Source organism: Chelonia mydas, chromosome 1 (genome assembly GCF_015237465.2).
Source record: "Chelonia mydas isolate rCheMyd1 chromosome 1, rCheMyd1.pri.v2, whole genome shotgun sequence".
Lineage (NCBI taxonomy): Eukaryota > Metazoa > Chordata > Testudines > Cheloniidae > Chelonia > Chelonia mydas.
In genome coordinates this window covers 320,354,197-320,380,565 of record NC_057849.1, presented here as the reverse complement: position 1 = coordinate 320,380,565, position 26,369 = coordinate 320,354,197, and the positions used below count along the sequence as shown (strand labels likewise).

The 26,369-nt window shown below is 38.2% G+C and overlaps 1 protein-coding gene and 1 long non-coding RNA gene across 11 annotated transcripts in view; one reads left to right on the top strand and one right to left on the bottom strand.

The window, feature by feature from the left end:
• Nucleotides 1–23,009, top strand: part of PRKAR2B (protein kinase cAMP-dependent type II regulatory subunit beta) — a 154,494-nt gene extending 131,485 nt beyond the window's left edge. For 2 of the 5 annotated variants that reach the window (XM_037889136.2, XM_037889135.2), the window contains exons 5-11: nt 9,884–9,990; nt 11,698–11,851; nt 14,960–15,061; nt 15,768–15,842; nt 17,061–17,126; nt 17,318–17,456; nt 20,889–23,009. In XM_037889136.2, the coding sequence (XP_037745064.1) occupies nt 9,884–9,990; nt 11,698–11,851; nt 14,960–15,061; nt 15,768–15,842; nt 17,061–17,126; nt 17,318–17,456; nt 20,889–21,022 (777 nt within the window). In that variant the 3' untranslated portion in view covers nt 21,023–23,009. Of the gene's footprint in view, nt 1–9,883; nt 9,991–11,697; nt 11,852–14,959; nt 15,062–15,767; nt 15,843–17,060; nt 17,127–17,317; nt 17,850–20,888 lie in introns of those variants that run through there. The other 3 variants (XM_043551565.1, XM_043551577.1, XM_043551580.1) reach the window with 3 other exon arrangements.
• The window catches only part of LOC119565071, a 76,721-nt gene that overhangs the window by 46,060 nt on the left and 4,292 nt on the right, over nt 1–26,369 (bottom strand). For all 6 annotated transcript variants that reach the window (XR_006292281.1, XR_005223790.2, XR_005223788.2 and 3 more), the window contains exon 2: nt 22,464–22,563. This is a non-coding gene — a long non-coding RNA (uncharacterized LOC119565071). The remainder of the gene's footprint in view (nt 1–22,463; nt 22,564–26,369) is intronic.

The window sequence follows — 26,369 nt, the reverse complement described above, 5'->3', positions numbered from 1 at the left end:
AAGTTTTAAGGACATTTATTTCATGTTAATTTCTTTCTGTCCCAATATCACATATGTACCTGCTTGCTCTGTCTGTGTAATAGAGATATACAGTAGATAATATAGAATCCATTGAAGTGATATGAGAACTGTCCTAACTTTTTAATAAGATGTTTATCAGGGGACTGTGTTATAGCATGATAATGCCCTGACCTTGTCTTACCTGTGTAGATGAGACATTCTGTCTTGTCTCCTTTTACCTCCCTGCCCAGGAGATGGGGTTGCTTACTTGCCCTTTTTCTGATTGGAGGATGGAAATATGGAAGGGCCAGCTTTCTTCCTCTTCTCAGCACTTTCCATCTGAGGGAGGCAGCGGCGGCTTTATATTATTACTTTTTGTATTACTTTAGTACATAGAGACCCTTAATGTGCTAGGTGCTGTACTGACATATGGTTAGACAGTTTCATGCCGCAAGAAGCTTCAATTGTAGGCAAGACAACAGCTCAGCTGTGTCCTATATGGATGGTGCAGCCCTGTTTTGTTCTGCAATGTAGAGACCAAGCCATGTGAAGGACTCTACTTAACCACCTTTTTCCCCCCAAAGGTGGTTTTGGATAGGGCTGTACAATAGACCATTTTAAATTAAAGTGCACTGAGTTACACAATGAAGCTACATTTTTAACTAGACATCTTAGAAATGTCATTAATTTAATGAAATGTTAAATTGGCATGAAAAATCTAAATTCAGGTTTTTTTTTTATCATGGTTTTGAATACCCAATAAACATTATAATGGTGAGTATTTCTCAATGCATTCTGGAATACATTACAGCTCAAGTTCAAATAATTTTTTTTTTTAGAATTTAAATAGTTAATTCATGAATAAAGTTTTCTTGTGAACAACAAATCTTAGCAATCTTTCATAAAATTATAATTCAGACTGTCACTTTATTAGTCTGCAACATTTCTTTATAAACCTACTTATTCCATAAAAAATTAAGTGGTACTGTATCCAGTGTGTAAAATCCTACTGACTGCACTCGTTAAGTCCAGGGTTGATCTACTCAACTGAAGCATTGCACACATTTAGGTTTGCTTCTGTCCCCACATTATCTAGGCATTGTAGGATTTACCTTTTTATAATGGTTTACAGTGGTTTGGAAACACGTATTCCCATAAGTTGGCGCCAAACACTGAAACAGCTAAGAAATATTTTGTCCGTGGTATAGACCTCATTATCTAACCTGTATGCTGTATGTGATCACTAAGGGCAAAACTATATCCTCAGATATTCATGTACAACTCAGGTTGACGTGCATGGAAGCTATATGCAAGTCTGAGGTTAGAATGTGACCCTTGCAGCTGAGAGGCCACAGGTGTAGAAAAAGTGAGGTGGGGCAGTTGTGCAGGAATGAAGAGAAATTAAGGTTGTCATTTAAATTGAGGGGAAAAAAATCAGGGTATCCATTAGGGCTGAACAGAGAGAGGCAGTGATGTAAGTCTGGACAGGTTGAGAAGGTCATTTTAGCAGGACTATTCTCTCATTCTCATGAGGCAAGATCTTAAAAAAAAAACAAAAAAAAAACCCACCATCACTGAAGCTGTGAGAGTGGATGAGCTTTTACGTCAGGGATGGGTGGGGGAAGGAAAGGGCCAAAAATAGAATCTTTGGGGCCATCAATAGAGGGGAGAGACATTACACGTTGCACAGTATTTCTGTAGATGTCTATAGAAAGGGAAGGTTGCACCTAGAGCTGTCCTGTAGATCAGCAGTTCCTAAACTTTGTTAGTTCACATTGTGTATCCCCTTCTTTAAAAGATTGTTATGAAGTGAATTGATGGAATATCAGGGTCATGCACCACCAGTGGCACACATACCATAATTTGGGAACCCCTGCTAGATGCCTACAGGAGGAAGGGTACATGGTATAGATATAAATTAGTAAAAGGAAAAAGCCTCAATTTAGCTGTTGCTTCTGTTTATGTTGGGCATATAATTCTATGATTCTAAGACTGGAATGGGACTCTTGAGGTCATCTAGTCCAGTCTCGTGCATTCAAGGCAGGACTAATTAATAAAAGGCCACTCCTGACAGGTGTTTGTCTTGACATGTGCAATACTTTTAAAAAAGGGTAGATACTCATATTTTTTGAAGTTACAGTATGTGTAGTTAAATTGGTGGGGCCCACTTACCTCTGTCGAATGCCCTCGATTGAATATGTGCATACACCTGCTTTTTTTTCCCCCCCAGCTTTGCACTGCTCACGTTGCCTCCCGCTAGCTACTGCCCTCGTCAGGTGGATCTTCGGTGACACAGCACTTCGGCCGAGTCGAACACAATTTGTATGCTAATAAAATAAACCCCTTCCAGGGTACAAGTCCAACAGGGCCTATCCCAGTACCCTGGTTATAGCCCCTCCTGGGCTTGCTTCCCAAACGGTCTCAGCCCATGCTGGGCGCTCTCTCATCTTGTCCCTTCTCTGGTATGGAGCAGTGCCCCTATAGCTTCCTCCCTGTGGGCTCTTCACCAGCTACCCTGGCTCTTCAGCAGAGTCCCTCTTTACAATTCAGTTCACTCTCTTTCCTTATCACAAAATTCTCACAAATGCTGACTTTCGTCTGGGTCTTTAGCTCTGTCTCTGGGCTACGTCCCTTCTCAGTGCTTAAGCCACTTCCCTAGTGGCTGGTGGGGGGAACCCAGGCCCATCCACTACTCTAGGTCCCAACTAAGGGATCCTATAAGTAGCAGCTGCCTCCCTTTACTAATCGCTGTGTTTCCTTGGGCCACTTCCCCACAGCCCCAGTACTTTCATCTTCACCCTTATCTCAGGGCTGAAGTCTTTCTTGAGACCTTGCAGCCAGCCAAGAGCACCTTCCTTGCTCCCTGTCAGCAATTGCTCTGTCAATTCCTGCAGCCAGCCAGGAACACCTTCCTCCTCCCCTGGCTCCAGCTAGCAACTGAATGTGGGCTGTCCAGTAGCTGGACTCTGATTGGCTGCTTCCCGCAGCCTCTCTGATAGGGTGCTTCCCTGTAGCTGTTCTAGGCAGCCTGGAGGACTCACCTCTACTGCTCTTTCCTGGGGCAGGGTGTGGTAGAACCAGGAGGCCTCTGTGCCTAGTATTCCCCTTCACAAGTTAGAATCTATCTTCACTGTGTTTCATAGATACCAATTATATGTGGCTGGTATTATGTAACTTCATGTATATTTACATGTGTATAGCTTCACATGCTAATACACAAAAATGGCTATTGCATAAATAAATGGGGAATTTCAATATTGAAACATACTAGTTCAGGTGCTACTTACAGAAGTTAATACTACATTGACACAAATATATCTACCATTGTGTGACAGCATGAGTGCATCCCAGCCTTCAAGCTGTCTGTCTCAAGACAGTGAGGCCTACTGTATAAAGTCAATAGGCTCACCCTGGTCGCTGGGCAAGGAGGCCTAGTGGGGGTTGGGCCACCTCCCAAAGGTGGATGGCAGCCAGGGTAGGGGGACCCAAGCTATCCCTGCTCTAACAGGTCCCAGCCCAGGTAGTGGCAAGTGGGCTCACCACTTAGTCAGTGGGGATCCTGTTGGATCATATTAAAGAAATTCTGTATTAAAATCACAAATGAGTTTGATTCCCCATAGTTTAAATTCCAGGGTATTACTAATTAAGAGGTCTCTTGGTTTTTGGTACTGTTTCTCTCCCTCTATGTGTGAAACTTGCAAGCTGCTAATTGCGTTAGTACATTCTAAGACAGAGTCTGTTCTCAAAGCAATTCACACAGAGAGAGACTCAAAGCAATACTCTGTAACAACAGAAACAACACCCAGAGACTCCCCGTCTTTTTGTTGTATTAACAATTGTGATTAAAATAGAGAGAGAGGATGTATGTGGATGGATGCTTGGTGTGGATAATAACTGAATGATCAGGGAGGTGCCAGCCTAAGAATCCAGTGTCCATCGGCTGAAGAAGGCGTCAAGTGGAAATAACCAGAGGACCCCCGGAGGGCAGACTGGAATCCACCCAACAGCCTCAAGAATGGGAGAACCAAAGAACAAGATAACATCTAGCAGCAAGGAGCCGTCAGGAATGTGCTATCTACTGATTGATTCAGCAACAGCATGATGAAGCAATTCCCACAGACTGGCCTAGGAATAAATTCCTATAAAAATAGACTCTAGAAAGTGAGAACTTTGGGGGTTTGATTCTGCAAACCAACTTCCAGGAGCATCAGATGAGCATCTGACAAGGCCCTGCTCCCTCCTCATGTCCAGGCCACCTGGCCAGTGGCTTGGTATGAGCAACTCTAAGGCTGGTAACTATGATAACAACCTTGCAGAACCTGTGTGTGTGTGTATGAATGAATGTGTGAATAAAGATGAGATTGAATGGAATGTTATAGCTATAACTAACTGCTTACTATGATTCTTTCTGTATTCACAATAAATGTGGTATTTTGCCTTTTTCCCTTTAATAACATCCTGCTGGTTTTTAATTTATTGGTATAACATTTTGGTGGAGAATTGCGAAAGGGGGAATATTGGTAAAAAACTTCAGTTATTGTAACTATTGGTGTGCACACAGCCAGCTCTATTGAGCTAGGCATTTCTATTAGGTTAACCAGACCTGCTGGCCTCCGAGAAGGTAGCAGGGAGAAATAGGTTAACCGGACCTGCTGGCCTCCGGGAAGGTAGCAGGGGACCTGCTGGCCTCCGGGAAGGTAGCAGGGGACCTGCTGGCCTCCGGGAAGGTAGCAGGGGACCTGCTGGCCTCCGGGAAGGTAGCAGGGGACCTGCTGGCCTCCGGGAAGGTAGCAGGGGACCTGCTGGCCTCCGGGAAGGTAGCAGGGGACCTGCTGGCCTCCGGGAAGGTAGCAGGGGACCTGCTGGCCTCCGGGAAGGTAGCAGGGGACCTGCTGGCCTCCGGGAAGGTAGCAGGGGAAAAACGCATAGATTAAGCTATGATTTCAGAATCTAGGCTGTGTCACTTACTAAGTAATACCAGGCGTGACAAAGAGATTGAAATATCCATGTTAAGATGTTTAAAAGAAAACAGGGTAAGCCAGTACCAGAGGGAGGAATGGAGTCAGAAGGAACTCCAACCTCACCTTTTGTTAAAGAAATTACACCTTTTAAACAAATCCTTCAAAAATTTGGGCACAGTCCTTGGACTAAACAAGCCCTAGCTGATGTCTGCACTATTTCGGACCTAGAGGATAGATTGGCTCAGTATATCCTCATATACAAACCTTCTAGTGCTGCCAAAAGAGATGCAGCAGCAATTTGGTTGTTGTGGGAGGCATGTAAGGATTCTTCCCTCCGCTTGTCTTCATGTAAAGAGGAAAAGGCACAAACGGAAAAGGGAGCAGACAATTGGAAGGTGCTGGCTACAAATACCCAAAGCCAGCTGAAAATAGTGAAAGAGGCACTCCAGGAATACAAAAAGAGTGAAAAAGTTAACTCTGCAGAGGCTGGAGGGACGCAGGTAAAGGGGGAGAAGGTCCTATGTATGGCACCCCCAGGCATAATTACAAAGAGAAGAGAGAGTAAAAAAAAAAGTTAACTCTGCAGAGGCTGGAGGGAATTAAGCAGCTAAACTTTGTGAAAATGTTAAAAAGGAAAAGTGTTAGAGGAAGAGCATTCTTGGTTTCTTTGCAACCATTCTGAAGGAAGAATGAGCCCTTTTCCAAAGAAATGTCTGTAAATTAGCCAGGCAAAAATAAACTATCTGATTAAAATCATTTGACTGGACAATTTAGTCAAATTTGCTAAAAGAACATAAGAAGGTTCTATTGGAACTTAACTGCCTCAAATGTATACAGGGAATGTAAGATGTAAAAAAAACCAGAGCAGCGTGGAAGGGATGTTAAGGAAAAGAAAATGTGTATGTATCTATCTGTGTGTGTGTAAATATGTAAAGTTCTAAGGACCAATTGGTTTTGTTTTTGTTTTAAATAATGCCACTAAAAATCCATTTGACTCTTTAATTCAAAGTTGCAAAACTGACAGACCTTTTTGCTAGACACAGGTAATTAGTGTTGTTTGGCTTTGGGATTTGGCATTTAACCCTTAAAAGGTAACTCAATGCTTTACAAAATTTAAAATGTTTTTAAGTTGTGGCTGCAGCAGGGCAGTCAAAATCAGGAGAATAGAAAAAAAAATTCTGGATTCTTTTTGTTTGTTTGTTTTTTGTTTGTTTTTGTAACAAAATAGCAGATGAGAATTGTAGTAAAAAAAAATTAAAAAAAGACAGTGCCCCTCTGAAGCAACAGCAGGGGTGAGGTGCACAAAACAAAAAAAAGCAATGTTAGAAACACTGAGTCTTAAAATGGCTCTATGTAATCAGACTGTCACTTTGATAAAGGTACATGAAAACTCTGTAAGCAAAAAAAAAAAAAAAAAAAAAAGAAATAGTGACACCTTATGTAAAAATTGATATGGATAATGTTATAGAAGTTAAACTATGGAAGGAATGTGCATTTGCCCTAGAACATGTGTAGGGTATATTGTAGAAGGGGCAAAAGAAATGCAAACATACCATGCTACTTAATTAAAATGCTATTTGGGCTCCAAAGGGAGCCAGAATAGGTTGGGTTTTCTTTTTTAGATTGCTGTGTGTTTTGGAAGCAGAAGTTTAAAAAGTGATCAAAACTCTGGTGAAAGTTGATTGTGTCCCTTTTAAGATAGTCTCTGAGCTGCTGATGGCTTTAAATCCAAAAGCAGGAAGCATCTGTGAAAATGCAAATTACCTAAGTGATGAAGGAAGGAAAGAACTAGCAGCACAAAGGAGCTGCAGATAAAGGACATTCCTGGTCAGCAAACAAATTGTCTAAATAAAAGGCATGGTTTAACAAAATAATTTAAATAAATTTAATGATAATAAGTACCCCTGTAACAATGTATAGTGTATATGATTTTTGGAAAAATCCTTTAAGGTCATATGGTAATGATGCTTCTCAGCTATTACCTGTAAATAAACTTAAAGCTTAACGCAGCAGGAAAAACATTATAAACATTGTCTGCTGTATAAGAAGGGAAACTGAGGTACCCCACCTCAGGGATTTAATGACTAAACAGTGGGATAATTTCCCCATAACCCTTAAAAGATAAAAGCCATTGAAACCTGGCCTGCCTATAGAACAAAAAACAGGAAAATATGGGGGTAATTCCTCTGTTTTGCCTGTAATCAGCAAGGGTATTTGTAAAAGAAATATTTTAAGCAATAATCTGCCACCCCAAAAAGGGGTAGAAACATGTTTTTTTGTCTTTCAGAAAATCAGGAAAAGCTGATGCCAGCTGAAGAGCAACCCAATACCATGAATCTACTGTCACAATAGAAATTGTGTTTTGTGTTCTATGTTTTGTCTTGTGTTTTGTCTTGTTGCTAGCACTGTAGTGTGTTTAAAAAAAAATACTGAAGACCTGCAGGTAATTAAAAATGAATTAAGCTCTCTGTCCCAGCTACAGGACAGCCTGATACAAAAACAAGTACATGCCAATGTAGACTTGGTCCAAATTGGTCTGGGTAACCTAAAAGACCGATGGAATCTTTGGTAATGGCTTAATACTACCACATGGCTTATGCATAAGAAAAATATTTAGAAATAGGAAACTACACTGCCATAGCTATGGGATGCACTGAAATGCAGATACTTGCACTAGCTACTTTGGAACACAAAATATTCTGGGTCATATTGGGAAATATTGAGGGTTTGATGCATTTGTTAAAACAAAGAAAGAGATCATTGTTTGACACTTATCAATATGAATGGATGCAATACATTTCCAGTATTGTAAAACCAGACTTGTTAATAAGAGAAATTGTTGTCAAAATTGCACACCAACAGTCCCTGGAGGCAAAGGTATTGAAGGTTAGCCCACTCCCCATATTACACATGGGATCCTTCTGGCTACCCTGGACCTCAAGCCCGTGGGCTGGGGAGGGAGGGAAGCTATTGGACACTAGAGGTTGTACCGAATGGACTCCTCAAAAGTGGGTGTGCCTTACCTTGCCTGTTGCCCCAGAACCTTGTTGTAAAGATACATCACTAGGATCATGTATGTGGGATGAATTGGAATCACAAACTCAAATTGCCTCACAGTACCTTTTCTTGAATAGGCTACATAGAAAGTGACACTGACGATTATGAATCTTAGTGTCAAAAGGGGGATTATGTTGGATCATATTAAAGAAGTTCTGTATTAAAATCACAAATGAGTTTGATTCCCCTTAGTTTAAATTCCAGGGTATTACTAATTAAGAGGTCTCTTGGTTTTTGGTACTGTTTCTCTCCCTCTGTGTGTGAAACTTGCAAGCTGCTAATTGTGTTAGTACATTCTAAGACAGAGTCTGTTCTCAAAGCAATTCACAGAGAGAGAGAGACTCAAAGCAATACTCTGTAACAACAGAAACAGCACCCAGAGACTCCTCGCCCTTTTGTTGTACTAACAATTGTGATTAAAATAGAGATAGAGGATGTATGTGGATGGATGCTTGGTGTGGATAATAACTGAATGATCAGGGAGGTGCCAGCCTAAGAATCCAGTGTCCATCGGCTGAAGAAGGCGTCAAGTGGAAATAACCAGAGGACCCCCGGAGGGCAGACTGGAATCCACCCAACAGCCTCAAGAATGGGAGAACCAAAGAACAAGATAACATCTAGCAGCAAGGAGCCATCAGGAATGTGCTATCTTCTGATTGATTCAGCAACAGTATAATGAAGCAATTCCCACAGACTGGCCTAGGAATAAATGCCTATAAAAATAGACTCTAGAAAGTGAGAGCTTTGGGGGTCTGATTCTGCAAACCAACTTCCAGGAGCATCAGATGAGCATCTGACAAGGCCCTGCTCCCTCCTCATGTCCAGGCCACCTGGCCAGTGGCTTGGCATGAGCAACTCTAAGGCTGGTAACTATGATAACAACCTTGCAGAACCTGTGTGTGTGAGAATAAAGATGAGATTGAATGGAATGTTATAGCTATAACTAACTGCTTACTATGATTCTTTCTGTATTCACAATAAATGTGGTATTTTGCCTTTTTCCCTTTAATAAGATCCTGCTGTTTTTTAATTTATTGGTATAACAATCCAACCAAAACACACTGACTGCTGTAGGGACAATGGCTAGTAGTCCCTGGGCTACTGCCTACCATGACTCCTGCAGTCCCTTGGTCTAAACATATTGGAGGTCTCTGGTTTCCTCAGGTTGTGCTGCTCCCAAGGGCTCTGACCTCCACGTGGCATCCCACTTGGTGTCTGCCTGGGTCTCAGCACCTTCAGCTTCCAGGCTGGAGCCTGCAGTATATATCTGTCCTCTCCAGTAGTCAGCCCAGACTGAGCTGGGGGTCTCCTCCCTTTTATACTACTGCTACACCTCAAGCATGCCCAGTAGAGAGTGGGGGCATGGCTTCCTCAGCCCACAGTTTGGAGTTAACCCATCCCCATCCAGTGCGGGGTGAGTGCACCCCATCACACATTGGTTAGCAAAGCAACAATTAATGTATTTTATGTAGCTGCAGTGGATATCAAGTAATTTTGCATTATTAAGTGAAGGGACCGTTTTGGAAAGATTGTTATGGGGCACTGCAGCAGGAAAGTGAACAACAGCAGTATTAAAACTGCAGGTGTGTCTTTGTGCTCTGAACACAATAAAAGGAAAGAGCTGGAACTAAATGTTAAAAATACTGACTGAAAATCTCACTATTTTTCTGATAAATTGACAGATTATTGTAACATGAAAAATTTATATTTCAGGTGTGCTATCATCATCTGAGCTGTGTCCAGTGCAATATTTGAAGACTAAATAGGACGTTTAAACCGTTAATTTGTATTTTTGAGGGTGATACCATAAAAGCAGAACCTAATTTTAATCTTATGTGGTTTTTTGATGTTGTTTTTTTAAATAGGAACAGATGTCTCAGGTATTAGATGCTATGTTTGAAAAGCTGGTTGAAGGAGGGGAGCATGTCATTGATCAAGGTGATGATGGTGACAACTTCTATGTAATTGATAGGTGAGTGATTATATATAATTGTAACACAAGGGAGTATGCACAGTTGTATCAATGAAAATATATTTTTGCATATACTTTCAGTTGAATCAGACAGGTGTGTGCATGTATGAAAGAAAATGCAAAGATATTTTATCAGAGTTAAAGAGTCGTTGAACAATAGAGAGCAGTCCGTGAAAAATTCTAGCCTGCTCTCACCTGTAATAAAATGTTTGCAGGGGAACATGTCACTGGTCTTTTAATGTAATGGTCTGTCACAAAGACTATTTGTTAACTGGAAACTGATTTAATGTAACAAATAATTGGAAAAGATTTAGCATTCAATATTTGATTGAAATCTTATTACATTCTCAATGCTGTTGGTAAAGTTTCTTGTTCATAAGAATAAAACTTAAATTTTCAAAGAATTGCACAAATTTTAACTACCATGTGGGTCTAATACTTCATAGTCAGATTAATAAGTAAAGTGATAGATATAATTGCTGATTTGGGAGCACGCTTTGTGTTGCTGCTGCTGTTGACCTTTAGTTAAATTCTTCAAGTCATCAATATAGGTCAATGCACTAAACTTTTTCTACCTTCTGTCTTCAGTTTGAAGTAGGATATAATGATATAGTCAGAACTATTAGTGCTGGCTTCTACAGAGAATCCCCAATGTACTCTGTATATCTCTGAGGAGACTGTGACAGAGTTGGGATTCTTCATTGGAGGATCCAAGTTTCTCCCATTTTTCTGGGCTTATGGCTTAGCCACTTCTTCTTCAGAAAGCTGCAGGGACTTCATTGAGTTCTGCCAGATACATAGCTGTCAGGTCTAGGTGGCTCTGACCATCTGTCTACAAAGTTCTTGACCATGAAGGGAAAGGAATTGTAGAGACATTTGCATTTCATTCCAACTACTTGCAAAAAGGAAGGCTATAAATATTTGGCACTGAACAAGCTAATGACATACCATCAGAGAGGGTGGCTGTCATATTTTACTTCTTTCTCAGAGCAACAACAATCGATAAATACTTTTGTGGGTTTGCTTTGATGTTTAAAGTTAAAACTTTATATTAGATGAGTATACAATATTTTTATTTTGTATTTGTTACTTTTTAGATAAGGACTCACAATATGTTTTGCCACCATTCTCACTAATGCAACTGTACATTGCAATATACCAATTACTGGTTTAAAAAACATTTTACATGTGAAAGAGCTTTTACATTTTAAATTAATTTAATGGCAGAAGCATAGTTTTCAGAAACCATTTCTTTGTGAGGACTTTGTACATTACACAGTTTCATGATTAAAAAGCAGTTGTTAAATAATTTAGGCTCAAAATTTGTTCTTTATGTTTTAATAATTGCTATTTTGATTTTATTTATATGTAATTCATAATTGTAATTCCATATCTGAATTTTTTTTTATTTTTCAAGTGCAAAGTTACCATGTCCTCACAAAGAAGTAGCAACTGTCCCCCTTAAAATAACCACCATTTCTAGGGTATACACAAATAAGTGAGATGACCCTGCAAGCTACTCAGTCTCATTTAACTGAACAAAATTTATATTTCCATAGCAGTACCATCAGTGTAATGCGTGGTGCAAAATCAACTTGGTAAACTAAACAAACAAGGTAGTAAACTAAACCAGCTAACTGCTCAGTAAGGAACATGGGGAAGTGGAAAGGGTGGATGTTTACTCGTATTTGTGTATTTTGTTAACAGAGGAACATATGACATTTATGTAAAATGTGATGGTGTTGGGAGGTGCGTTGGTACTTATGATAACCATGGAAGTTTTGGTGAGTTGGCCTTAATGTACAATACACCCAGAGCAGCTACCATAATTGCAACATCTCCTGGTGCTGTATGGGGTTTGGTAAGTGAAATAGTTGTTTGAATTTATTTTCCTTAAAATATTTTTGTCTTTATATAAAATAATTTAAAATTGTATAGCTGTATCTACAGATATTTGACATTGAAAAATTGTCTTATAATTGGAAATGTGTCATTAGGATAGAAGCCTTTTCAAACTTGCAGAAAAAGCCTGGGCAAATACTGTCTTTGCTCAGACCCTGAATATACGCTTTAAGCAAACTTGAATATTAGAATGGCAATTTGATGTAAGAACCACAACAAAAGTAATTTTGGAAATTTCCTCCATAACTTTCAGAGCTTAGTTATCATGTTTCCAACTGTAAGAGACAGGCCACTTATTTTGTCAAATAGTAAATATTGTCTTAGATTGCAAAAAACATGAATGCATTTGTTTACAGTATAAAAAATCCAACATGGTGCTATTTGTTAAGCTTACTTTTCTGCACAATAGTAATAAAATTTGCCAAAAAATCTCGTGGCAGTACTTAGATTTGTGTTAGGTACTTTGAGAAAGCTGTTCTCCTTCAAGGCTTATATGTTGGTCTCGTAACTGATTCCAAGGTGCCAATTCAGAGCAGTGCTTGGTGTAGGGGAGCATAGGTGGCTTTCTGCCACCTTGATCCCTTAGACTGCTGAGCTTTCTACATAACTTGGAGCACCTGAATGCTGCTCTAAATTGCAATGGATTGCAATGGCCACCCAGGGCCATTGTACTAGTGGGATTACAGTGCATTCCAGCGACATCCCCTTGAGTTGGGTGTTGTGAGAACAAAAGAGAATGACATACATCTGGGTACCCCATCTTTCTGCTTAAAGGATTGTCCCACACCAGAGAATTCCCTTTGCCCATGTAGGGCAGCTTTATGGCCCCTCTCTGCTGCTGAAGTGGTGCCAAGGATCTGGTCCCATGTGTTTGGTTTAGCTAACACAAAGCTCATTACTTGAAATAAATGTGCTGAGAACTGTGGGATGAAATGATTTAACTGCAACATTTCTGAGAAAATGTTTTAATCATCTGAAATTATATATTTTGTTTTTCTGGAGTCATTTACTCCAAACTTGTCATACAAAGCTAATATATGTTGGTAATAAACATAGTCTGCAATTGAGCCTGCAAGGTTAGGCAGCATGGGTAGGATCCATGAAGGGACTTGGGCGTTGCAGTTTTGAGCGTCATGGTGCCTGACTTTTGGGTGCCTAGAAAATAACAGGAACCACACTGTGATCCACAAGTGAACTTACGTGCAAGGCTCCCTCTACAATGAAAGGGGAGTGATAGTCTCCTTAGAATGTGATCCATAAAAGCCATCACACTATGTGAGAAACAGCCTAAGCTAGCTAGAGGGAGATGCCGATGAGAGGGTTGTGTACTAAGCCCCATCCCTCTCTCAGAGATAGGCACCTAAATCCAGACTTCAGAGGTATGCCTATCTCTGCTTAGCAATCCATGTCAGGGAATCCCTCTCTTGGAGTCAGGCAGCTTAGCTGCCTCTTGCAGAAATGAGTTAGGTGCCTGCCTCGCCCCACACAAAATAGGGGTGGTGCCTAACTTGCAGCCCAGTGGTTAGAGCACTCACTGGGGTTAGGATGTGGGAGACCTAGGTTCAATTCTTCCCCTCTCTGCCAGAGGGGAGAAAAGATTTGAACAGAGATTTCTCACTTCTTGGGAGAGTGCACTGAGCTGTGGGATATTCTGATGTGGCTCTCTCTTGTTGAAGCTGTTCCATTGTGGATAAATAATGAAAGAGTTTTTGGAGTAGAGGGACTGCACCCTGGGTCTCCCACCTCCCAGGTGTGTGCTCGAACCACTGAATTAAAAGTTATAAGGTGGGCACCATCATCTCCACCTCCTCCTCCTCTGGCAGCTGGATTTTGAATGGGATCTGATCCAGTTGGTGGCCTCTGAGCATTCCTACTGGATCGGGACCCACATGCAATTTAGGTGGATGAACACCTACCTGTCTTCCCCCAGTTTGGAGGGCTGGATTAGGTGGGGTTAGGCATCCAGATATACATGCCCAGAGGCACCAAGGGAACTTTTACTCTGAAAAATTAGACACCGAGTTTAGGCACCTAGAAAATTTTGTGGATTGCAATGGATCCAAAACTGGGACTTTGGCATCCCAATCTGGGGCTTAGGTACTTAAGTATCTTTGTGGGTTTGGGTCTGTGTCTGGTTCCTAAACCTGTATTAGGTGGAACGTTGGTTCAAAAAAGGAAGGTAAACAGCCAGTCTGCCTCAAAAATATAAAATCATAGAAATCTGAATAGGAGTCAAAAATGGAACCTTTTATGACCTGAAAGACTAACTAATTCTCTGTAATTAGTTAAGAAGGCTGGCTTGTGATGCCCTAACATTTAGCTGGATTACACAGCATTATTCATCCTTCTGAATTTGTAACTAAAACAAGATTTTAAAGGGACTCTATCATCTGAAAAATTACATTTCCATCTGAAAGTGTTGTAATTGCTATTGTTACAAGTAACGATAAGATTACTAGATTTTAAACTGATTGCGGGGTGGGGAGGAGAAATCACTTTTCAGTTTCTCATTTGTTGATTCATCAGCAGTTTGTGTAGAGTCAGTTTCAGTTTTGTTGATGGCCAATTATATTTCCTATCTCATGCATCTTGTCTGGGGGCAGTTTGTGTATATGCTCTTCCCTGGGCAGGCAAGAAGGTCAGTAACTGCTGCTGCACAGCTGAATCTGAAACTCAATAAGCAGCAGCTGTGCACAGAAGTAGGCAGGTGAGGAGGAGTGGGCACCACAATGTTTGGTGTTGCTCTGAGGCCTGCCCAAAAAACCCTTGCAAACATCACGAAGGAAGATGAATTTTTAAAAGAGGAATAAAAAAAATGGGCAAGAGATTTGACTTCAAAGATCTCTTATGAGAAAAATCAGTTATTTGAAATGATACAATTTAAAATATCAAATTTATTATGCCCCTTTTAATAGTAGGCCTCACTGAAGTACTTAAAAACACATAAAATTGCCCTCTAGTGGCTGATTATAATCATTATACATTTTACCTATTTCTTTTATGCATTTTCCATCCTGTGCTAACATTTTCCTTTAATATACTTTTTTTCTTCTCTTTGTGTTTTCAGGACAGGGTAACATTCCGGAGAATCATTGTAAAAAACAATGCCAAAAAGAGAAGAATGTATGAAAATTTTATTCAGTCATTGCCATTCCTTAAATCTTTAGAAGTAAGCTTTCTATTGCATTATTTTAGTGGTTGTGGCATGGGGTTTTATCTTGGAATAAAACCTTCCTCTAGATTAAAATTTTGCACATCTTTATTTTTGGAAAAGGGACTTCTGAGGAAAAGAGTTGAAATTTCCAATTTGATCGTCCCCCCCACCCCCTTCCCCCTCACCTATTTTAGTTTCTTCATAAAGCTTGATCCTATAATTTGATCCACACAGCAGTCCCCCAGTTGGGATCTGCCTGGAACAGGAGTCTGCCTGTGCAGATCAACTTGTAGGATAGAGGCCATAGTACTGCAAAAGATTAAAATATTTTTGTGGTTTCCAGCCTTCCATTTCTTAAACTGAATTTTTGCTGGATATTAATAGTGTGAAGTGCTTTGGGCGTGTTGAAAAAAGTGAATTCTTTCATTTAAAAAATCTATTTTTCTGCACACACATGTACTTTCTCCAGTAAGTATTTTGGAAGACTTAGAGCATGTAGATTAACCATACAAAAATAGAAACTTAATTAACATGTATGTTGGTAAACCATTCCCTGGAAAATGGTTAAACAGAGGTCTCTTTATCGCTTATTGTCAATACAGATGGCTAGGGACATATTATACTGTATATAGGTCCATAAAAACAGGTATTAAGGATTAGCAAAACATATGTTTAATATTATTAGACAAACATTTTTAATATTCCCATTCTTTTTATAAAGCTATCTGAACGCTTGAAAGTGGTGGATGTGATAGGCACCAAAATATACAAAGATGGAGAACAAATTATTGCTCAGGTATGGTAGTGTCTTAGTTGATTTAGTTTTTGTGTCTATAAGTAAAACTACCGTATTATCTATAATGAATCCATTATTTTAAACTGAGTCTCAGTATAATACACACAAAGGTATAAACTGGTCGGAAAAAAATGGTATAGTTCAAAGAAATATGTTGTTGTGATGTTGTAGATTCGAAATAATAATTTAAAGCAAAAAAAAAAAAGTTTAGTACAAATACTTGGCAGGCTATTTCAATTAACTTCCAGTGGCTTTTTTATTTTTTTTATATTTCCATACTGCATGTATCTGCGGTTAGTACTGTGCCTTTTTGATGACAAAATGTAATTAATTCTTTCTGGAATTTGGAACATTTTGTTAGCTTTTACAAAGCTGTAAATGGTAAATGCCTGTTGTGGAATATTTAGCCAGTGTCTGATTGGGGGTTTTCTTGCCACTTTAACAGCTACCTTATTACATCTGCTGTATTTTAAGAAACAACATGTTTTGTTGGTCTGAACAGAACAAATTAAACTGTGCAAATACTATAGAAGAGGAAGGCTTGTACTAGTAGGCACTGAAAATGGGTCTTATCATTGAGCGTCTGTTTCTGTTCCGAAAAAAGAACGATGTGAAGATAATTCCGTCAGATAGATTGCAGGCAACTCAGACTCTATGTTGCCTTTGGACTTCCTTTAGATATTGGCTTTAACCTCTCCTATGCTTATTGATACCTGAGCATCCATGATAGGGAATAATTTTTGGGATTTTATGAGTTCAAAATCCTCTAGAACAGAAGAAGGTGGCAATTGGAGTAGATCTTTTAGGCTGATTATTTCTGTCCACCAACCCAATTCTGCTCTTGCCCACTGATCCCTAGGGGAGCAGCTTGTTTGTTTTGGGGAACAGGAATAAGTATCCTCCAAGTTATCCAATATTTTCTTCTGCCTCTCTTGGTGCTTCATATTGTGTTTTGTCCATGGCTTAGAACTGAGGTCTAAATGGAACCAACAGTGTCATTTTCTTTCAGGAGAGCTTGTTGCTCATCTCATCTCTGTAATCCTTCTATGCCATGAGTGTGGATTTCTAAGTAGCGTGTATTAAAGCATTTTGCATTAGGTACCAAAAGGATTAGCTGTTAGCCTCTGGCTACATATATTTGAATGTATTTCTTACTGTTACTACAAAACTAAAAAGCAATATTCATGTTTTCATTACTTGCTTTTTTATTTTTAATAGGGAGACATGGCTGATTGTTTTTTCATTGTAGAATCTGGAGAAGTGAGAATTACTATGAAAAGGAAGGTAAAAACCCCAACATGAATTTAATTTTTCAAAATCTTGAAGTCATTAATATATTCTAAATGTTAAACAGCAGATGTCTCTAGTTATCTCACTGCAGTTTTCTTTACTCTTTAGACATGTTTAAATTCCATTATGAGTAAAACTGTACATTCAGCAAGTGTCTCTTATTTTTATCTTATCTGACTTTTCAGAATAAACAGGATGTAGAAGAGAATGGGGCAGTTGAAATAGCCCGGTACTCTAGAGGACAGTATTTTGGAGAACTTGCTCTTGTAACTAACAAACCTCGGGCAGCATCAGCATTTGCTCTTGGCACTGTCAAGTGTTTAGGTACTGATTCAGTGATATTTTTGCTTGCTGTGACTAATATAAAAATAATATTTTTACTTATCAAAGGCTGTAATTATAATGTACTGTATGTTCCTTCATACCATAAAGTCAGATTTCAGTCATCCAGTAGCATTGCTTTACAACCACTGGACTGTTAGACTATACTGTATCTGTTATAGTATATTCCTACCTACACTAGAAGAATTATTTGTAATTGACAACTGTGTCAACCATGGACCTCCAATGTCTTCCCTCTTCAGATGGAATTGAAAATGATTTCCAACTAGCACAGTACATAGTACTTTTAATACCTGTTACATAAATCTGCATAATACTTAACAGACAAATAAAAAATTGTCCTTGCCCAGTGGTCGACCAATACCTAAGAAACAACTGCTTAATATAACCAACCTTCCATGCTACCTTATTTAATCTAACTTCCCATTTCTGATTAAGTTAGCAAGTAGTTAGCAAAGTCGCTGGCTTTACCAGCCCATGTCACTCTGTCAGGTTTCAGGCTGAGGCACAGAGCAGAGACAATAGTGGTTGTAATAATAGAGATCATCATCTTGTCTGTGGACATGGAGTGCAAATACATGTGTTTTCTTCTGGATCCTTGTGGCATTTAAAACAAATACTACTCCTTCTCCTTTGAGAGACCACATTGGTGAACTGGAAAGATGGCTTCAATCCTTTGCCTGGGACTAGCCGCATAGGTTTATGATGGACAGCTGTTCCTCCACCTCCAGAGCCATCATCTGTACAATTCCTCAAGGGACAGTCTTCCCTTCTCTTACACAGGAGTGGACCAAGACTGTGGAATTCAGTACTAGAAGTGATAAGTGACCACAAATCTCACCGCATTCAGAACTAAATAAAAAACTTATTTCTTTAACTTAGCTTTCCTTCAGTAATGTTATTTTAAAAAAACTGAACCTACATTCAAAACAAAACAATTAACTCCTCCCAACTGAGTTGACATGGTTTATGGGTTATCTAGATGTTACTTAATGCACCCCTTAATGCTGAAATGTAGGATTCTTTTGTATGGTTTAAGGTTTAACTTCTCAATCACATCATTATATAACCCCTCCATTTTATTAATCTAACTATTAGGAAAATTGTAAGATACAAAGGCAAATTTTGTATTCTTAAATAACGACATCAGGCTAGCAAACAAAATGTTCTGTTTATTCACAAAGCTACTGGTTTTTTAAAACTAAGTCTCCCCAGCCAAACAAAGATAAACAAGCAGAAAAAAGAAGACCGAAGAAGAGGAAGATGAGAGGTGGTGTTAAGAAAGAAGATCTGTTATGGTCCAGTGTGGCAAGTTGTTGAGTCACTGGCACCTTTGAGAAAGCAGCGACCTTGGTCCACTGGATGCTGGTTCAAGGAGGAAGTTTTCTTCTTTCTCTTGATGACAAGAACCAGTTAAGATGGCATCAGATGAGCAAGCACAGACCAAATTCATTGCTGGCTAGAACACACAGATAATACCTGAGAAACCACTATGATTACTGTTCAATAGGTTCAGCGCCATTAGACTCATAACTGTGAGTGGAAGATAAGAAAAGGAAAAGAATAGACTAGACACCAAGATACCACCAAGAAGGTCAACGGAAGACATTATAGAATCATAGTGTTAGAAGGGACTGCAAGGCTCATCTAGTCTAACCCCCTGAGGTTCCTTTTGGAACCTCTTATAACTATAGTCTGTAGAAAAGTACAGGGTGCTGTAGCCCTTTCCAGAGTTCTCCAGTAGTTTTTGTATTCCATACAATCTTCACTTGGAAAATGTTTTCAAAACAAAGTTCCCAACAACCACTGAATTCTCCTTGACAAACCTTATTTTAGCGATTTTAGATATTTCACAAAGTTGTAGGCTGTCATACTATGGTGATAGGCACAGTGTAACTACCTAGATAAATAGATACCCTGAAGAGTTACTACCTAATCTTGAGAATAGTTTTCAAACATTTTATTTGCATTATACCCACCCAGACTGAGGACAAAACTGTACTAGCTGAACCATTTAAAAATATTTTAAAAATGGGTAGCACACTCTTCTTGTGTAGTGTTGGATGGGTTTTGGTGTGCCATCCATACACTGTTAGGCCGAGTCTACACACAGTTTGTGCACCTATTAACTGATTTACACACCAAATTAGCTAAATAAATGCAACACCACTAGCGTGGACATTCTTAAATTGGTGTAAGAACATCTTAAATCAGCTTAGTTTAATTCGAAACTGATATAAGTCTACACACAAAATTGCACTGGTTTAACTAAGTATGTTTTAAATCACACTTCTAGTTAAACTGGTGCAGTTTGTGTATAGGCCAGGCGTTAGAATCATTTAAATGAAATTTACAGTGTGTATTCCCTAACTACATCTATAGTAAGTAAGCAGCCATGTTTATTATAGTGCCACAAAGTGAATTTAGATTGTAAATTCATATGGTCATGGACATTTTCTTTTATCTGTCTGTAAGGCTCTATGCACATTTATGGTTCTGTATGAATAACAAAGATTGCACTTCTAAAATTCACACTTAAAATTTGTACATGATATCAAGCTGTAAATGGTGAGATTTTCAGTTTGAGCAAAGAGTGATATCTGAAGTAAAAACATTCAGGTATGTGTTAGCAGGAGCATGGCTCCAGCAACTTTTTGAAGAGAGAAAGGAAGTAAAGAGAATGAGACAACAGGAAAGCAGTATGTATAAATTACTGGCAATTCCAGGATAGCAAAAATTGGGTGGCGGTGGTTTTGGGTAGCGGTCTAAATGTGTATTTTCCCATAAGAACTGCCATAAGTAACATATTAAAACAAGTTGCAAATATATGCACATTTATGCCATAACTTGAACTATACAGACTTGTAGGAAAAACTGTGTGTGTGTCTGAAAAAAAAAAAGTTTTCCTGGTTATGGACTTTTTATTGACTTACTAAATTTTTCAGTGCTAACCTAATAGATACAAAGTTAGTTCTAGACTTTTTAAAATGTAAAGTTTCTTGAAGTAAAAAACACAAATTATTGACTACAGTGTTTTTAGTTCTCCTGATTAACACTCCCGGTGAACCAATATGGATTATTTAAATTGGACAATTTAAATTGTCATCCAAAGCCCAGATCCTGCAAAGACTTATGTATTGATATCAGTAGAACTATTCCTAGTAATAAAGTTAAGCACATGCATAAGTGTTTGCAGGATTGGGGTCAAGGTATTATTTAGGTCTGAATCATATGGGAAAAGTTATCTCCAGCTCTACTGACATAGTATGGGTCTCATTGATGCCTTTCCCATTAAAATTTAAAATTCTACACAATGAATGTCAAACTCTGAAATTAATTTCTGCAGCTGATGGCCACATTACATTCTCTCTCTCTCTCTCTCTCTCTCTCTTCCCCCACCCCCTTTTATCTTAGTTATGGATGTACAGGCATTTGAAAGGCTTTTGGGACCTTGTATGGAAATTATGAAAAGAAACATTGCAAACTATGAGGAGCAGCTAGTTGCTCTGTTTGGAACAAACATGGACATCGCTGATCCCAGTGCATGAAATAAAGTATGGAACAACAAGATCTGTTATGAGAAAATAGCACAGTAGTGGTTAGCCCACTGAGAACGTGTCTATCTTCCTGTAGATGCCAAGCATTTTCTGTGATTTTAGGGTTTGGGGTTTTTTTGGTTTTGCTTTTTTACATATTACAATGGATGTATCAGTAAATTAAATTGGGATTTAATAGACTTTGGTCCTGATTTTCAGAAGAGCTTAGCACTAGCAGTTCTAGTTGAAGTCAAGGGTAGCTGTAAATGCACAGCGCCTTTTGAAAATCAGGTTCTTTGTAAACAGCATTTCATAAAGAATAGATTTAAAAAAAACACTATGCTGATGAATTTGTTCAACCAGCTTCTGTTTTATAAAATGGTTATGATTTTCTGGATAGACTGTTAGCTTGAATGTGATATGTTTAAAGTATTAATGCACACAGTGTTCATAAGTATTGATAATACAGAAGGTAGACTGTAGATATCCATTTCTGCCTATTACAATTGTCATGATTTTATGTTGCAATGACTATAGCTGTATAAAAAAGAAATAACTCAAAATTCCTCATAACAATAAGGCACAACAATACATTTTGTGTAAAGTTCATTACCCAAGTCTTATTTTAACATTTGTGATTTGGTATTATAGTCCTCTTTGCTTAATATGTCACATTTCAGCAAGCCCACTTGGAAAATATTGTAATATCTTATGCAATTTAAAGGATTTTTATATTTTTGCAATAAACTGCATTTTTATTTGTTACATATAAGCGGTATATTCCTCTGTTGAGAAAGCTGGCAAATTAATCTTGATGCAAGCATGTTTTTTAAAAACAGGCAAAAGTATTTTATGTAAGCAATTGTCACATTCTAACTAATCATGCATAACCTACATCATTTGCCTTCTAATTTCTTTCTTGTTTCAAAATTTATGCATTTTGTCTTTTCCATATTTATTTGATGTCTACACTAGGGTTAAATTTTATCCTTAGAAATCACTTATTTTTCTGTTAAATATTTTCCATTTCAAGTCAAATGTTCTCTGTATCTTTCTTCTCAATAGAGTCTGACTTTATATATTACAGACCAGATTCAACTACTAAAGTGTTGAAAGCCATACTAAAATTTTTGGTCCCGGAAATCCTTACCAGCAAGTTTGAGAAAGCATGTGAATCTGAAAGATCAATAATTTGAAAGGCTATTTTATACATGTTTGGAGAGCATGTTATTAAAGCTGACAAGTTCTGCTTTGGTCTTCAGACACCAAAGGCCCCTAAGACATCATGAAAGACTGTCATTGCAGCAGTTGAAGGATGGGGTAAAGTTTTGTTCAGTGACGAAGGAGAAAGTATTATCTTACTTAAAATAAGAAAAAAGCATTCATTTCTCGATAGTAAAAGTCTGTGACTGGAAGTATCCGACATAGTCCAATTCTCACATTATATACTGACATGTTTATTGCTCCATGTGGAAAGCTAGTTCACATAATGACAAGTTGCAGTAGTTCTATCAGGACAGAACCAGAAGACTTTCAACAAGGTTGCTTGATCCCTGTTTTAAACAAATGAAAAGTTACACCTTACTTTTCTTCTTAGACAATGACTTTTCTAATGCAATGTATTTGTGTTTGTCAGTTGGTATAATTATATATCCTGTAGTTATAGTGATCTGTTCTGACAATTTATACAATCATACTTGAATATGAAACTATGATTATACAATACTATTACTAACATGTAATTTATATCCTATAATATGATATAAATTATAAATGAACATTGTTAACAAAAACAGTCTCAGCAGAATTTACAAGTGTCAACAATTTTTTTACACAGCCTCCTGATATGAATAGTTGCACATATGATTGCCTTTGTACTTTTGATTTATTGAAAAAAGTGAAGTCTGTTATACTAGAAGGAAACATCAGGTAACCAAAATCTGTATGTCATTCTATATGCTTACTCTATAAAAGTTACTTATTTTTTGCGCTAGCTTAATGTTATTCAGAAAAATGCTAATGATTACTTGTATGATGATGAATTCCAATCAAGGCCATAAATGCTACTAACAATATTTTCAATATTGTTTGTTATATTTAAAGTTTCCTTACAATAAACAACACTTTTATATATGTGTGTATATATATATATATATATGTAGATGTGTTCATTTTTATAAAGTTATAAGTGAATTATTTATAGCCACTTATTAACACATTAATAATTTTTAACATGTTTGTAGTACTTTAAACCCTCGAAGAACTTTACAAACATTGAGCCTCTTGCTCAGTTCTTCGTATATTGGGAACAAATAAAAGAGAAAATAACTTGTACACAAACAGAATGTGTATATAGCAACTCTGGACACTCATTCAGTATAGATCAAATGCCAGGACATGGTCTGGTGATGGCTACTTTTAACCATTTTACTGCAAACCCGTGGTCTTTTTCTCCCACCCCCAAAGAAACCCTCCTTACCCAATTATAAACTGCAGCTAAATGTCAAATGCAAGAGGTGTGATGACTATAAGATAAACACAAAATTTTGGGTTTAATGAGGCCGAAGGTCTGGCTGTGTTGCAGCAGGTTGTTGTACTGCTTTTGTTAATGGGAAAAAAATCTGGGATTTTATTTATTGGCAGATGAATTTTTCAATTTAAAATAATGAGTGGGGTTTTAGCTCAGTTGGGTGCGTCTCACTAAACATTAATAACATTTGACGTAGTTTTCATATAAATCATTATGGCACAGTCAACCTTAATTCTGGCATTTCCTAACTATTGAGTGTTACCTTTGCAACCTAAGCAATGTTCTTTCAAGTTTATTTAATGTAATCTTTTATACAGTTTGTTTGTGAACGACTGCCCTCTGCTGGATAGAACATCTGGCCTTTTACTCATTCTCTCTTCCACTAAAGATTTACAATATACAAAAGAAAATAAGTAAGTTTGAGTATAGAAAGCACATATCATGAGTTTATTGCTCAGGTTGTCAAATGAATTCAAATATTCATTTTAATAAGATTTAAATCTGAGGATTAGTCTCATGGAATATGCATTTTTTTTTCTCAATGTGTTATACATTTTTGTGGAGTGTGTTATCCAAGGCCCAAGACTTGTGATCATATTCACTAGTTTTGACCTGTGCAGGAGTCTGTGCCATTGGATCATATTGCTTTATAAATTTAGAATTTAACCAGCACTTTTAAACTTAACATCTGTAAAAAAAACTTCGAATCTTCACGGCATCCCTGTAAGATTTTAGGGAAAGCTCTTTTATCTTTGGATAGAAAGTGCTATAAAAGGGGATAGGGATGAGCTCCATGGGAAGGTGATTAAGCATTAGGATGTATTGTCTTTTGTGAAGTGTCTCCACAGGGATGGAGGGAGGAACATGTGTCCAACTGCCTCCTGGCCACTCTTTACCCCCTACCCTAGTGCTGACCTTGCAGAGCCCTCTGCAGCATCTGGAAGAGTGGTGGAGAGGGTGCACATGCAGAGTGGAGAGATCTGCATCTAAAGGGCTCCTGCCAACATGGATCTGGAGATAGATGGCAATCGAGACCATTATTATTATTATTTGTACTATGCCCAAAGTGACCTGGGAGCTACAGACCCATAAGAAACAGGTCCCTCCCCAAAGAGCTTACAACCTAATTAGAACAAGTAACAGAGTGAGAGAGGAGAAGAAAAGCATGCAACATAAAAACTTGTTCTGTTTGGTGGGGTTGTTAAATTCATCTACTTGCGGGAATGAAAATTTAGCGAAGACTCCCTGATATTTTTTCCATATCCTTTCTGTCCATCACACAGAAATTCTTTCCTGGTGGCCTTTCCCTTTAGAGCATGCACCCATACAGAGCATGAACAAAAGTCAGAGAGAAGGTAGAGATTTAACATCCCCTTGCTAGTGGACCATAATTTCACCACTTAGCAATGGGGGGAAATGAAACCGAACATGACCCTTTCCCTAAATAGTGTACAGACAATTGTTCAGGAACGTGTGTGGACAAGTTAGACTACAAAGGAGGAATCTGAAACTGCAGAGGGGAAAGCCCTGTTGAGTCTGGCTGTTTGAACGTGAAGCAGCATAAGACTTTACCAAACTTTCTCCTTGACCTCTGAAAAGTAAGACTGCAGTTAAATAGATATCTATTAAATTATATTTTACATCTAATAGGGCAAGAGCCTGTGCTGTACCTCCTCTAAGCATAGCGAACTTCAGTCTTCCAGGTGGTCACTCCAGTGCCTTTGGAGTGTTTCACTGAATTCACTGTTAAAAAATGCTTCGTAGGGCTAGGAGATTAGGAGGAAAGGCTAGTGTCAGCCTGCAGTCAGTAAATGGATCCCTTCAAAGGAAAAAAGCCTGAAGCATCTATATTGTAGAGAGTTTATGGCTGAGAAATAAGTTGTATTTAAGTTTTTCTAAATTTGAAGAAACTGGCTGAGTGTCTAGACTCTAATAACAAAGGAAATATTAAAATTGATACAAAACTGTGTAGGGCAAATTCCAGGAGAGGGGGAACAGTTTTCTCTTTGGAATACTACAGAAGTCTTTGAAATAAAGGGCAACAGATCTAGACTTTTTTCAACAGATGGTCTTCCCCCATACATGATGATTTTGTCTAATACTTCCTGGTCCAAAAAAAAGGACCTGATGGAATTGACAAATGAAGGACCAGTTTCTTAAAGAAACTGATCTTGTTTGTTCTAGCAACATGATTCACCAGCTACTTCCAAAAGGGCACAGTGCAAAATTATATATTGAGACCAGCCAGGATTTGTGAAAATCATCATGGTTTCCCCTCTTAGCCAGCTGACATAAAATATCTTAAAGCAATCCACTGACCAAGTATTAAGCAGCTTGCACTTAATTGCTCAGCTCTTCATAAAATTTTGGTTGACATTACAAGGCAAGACAGGTACACATTAGAAATACATCTCCTGATGAGCATGTCAATTGCAATGTGGGATAATGTGATGAGAGATGATATTTTGAATGGATTTTCTCCCTTTGCTCCAATTGAAAATAAAAATGTAATAATGTGTGCTGGTAATAAGAATCTTAAACTGAATGGCATCTTTAATGTCTCAATTTTTAAAAATGGTTCCTTTAGAACAGTCCAAAACACACAATTAATGCGTACTGGTAGTGTCTACTCTTTTAGCACTTACAGGAATTCAAAAATTCATGTAAAAACATTTAATTTATCAACAAAATGGAAAAATTTTCTTGAGTAATGCTTCTATAAAGCCTTTCCTATGCAAAAGTGTATAAATATTTAAGAAAAATTTTAAACTCTTAATATTCAGAGTATTGAGAAAAAAGATCTGTTTGCCTACTGTAATATTAAACATT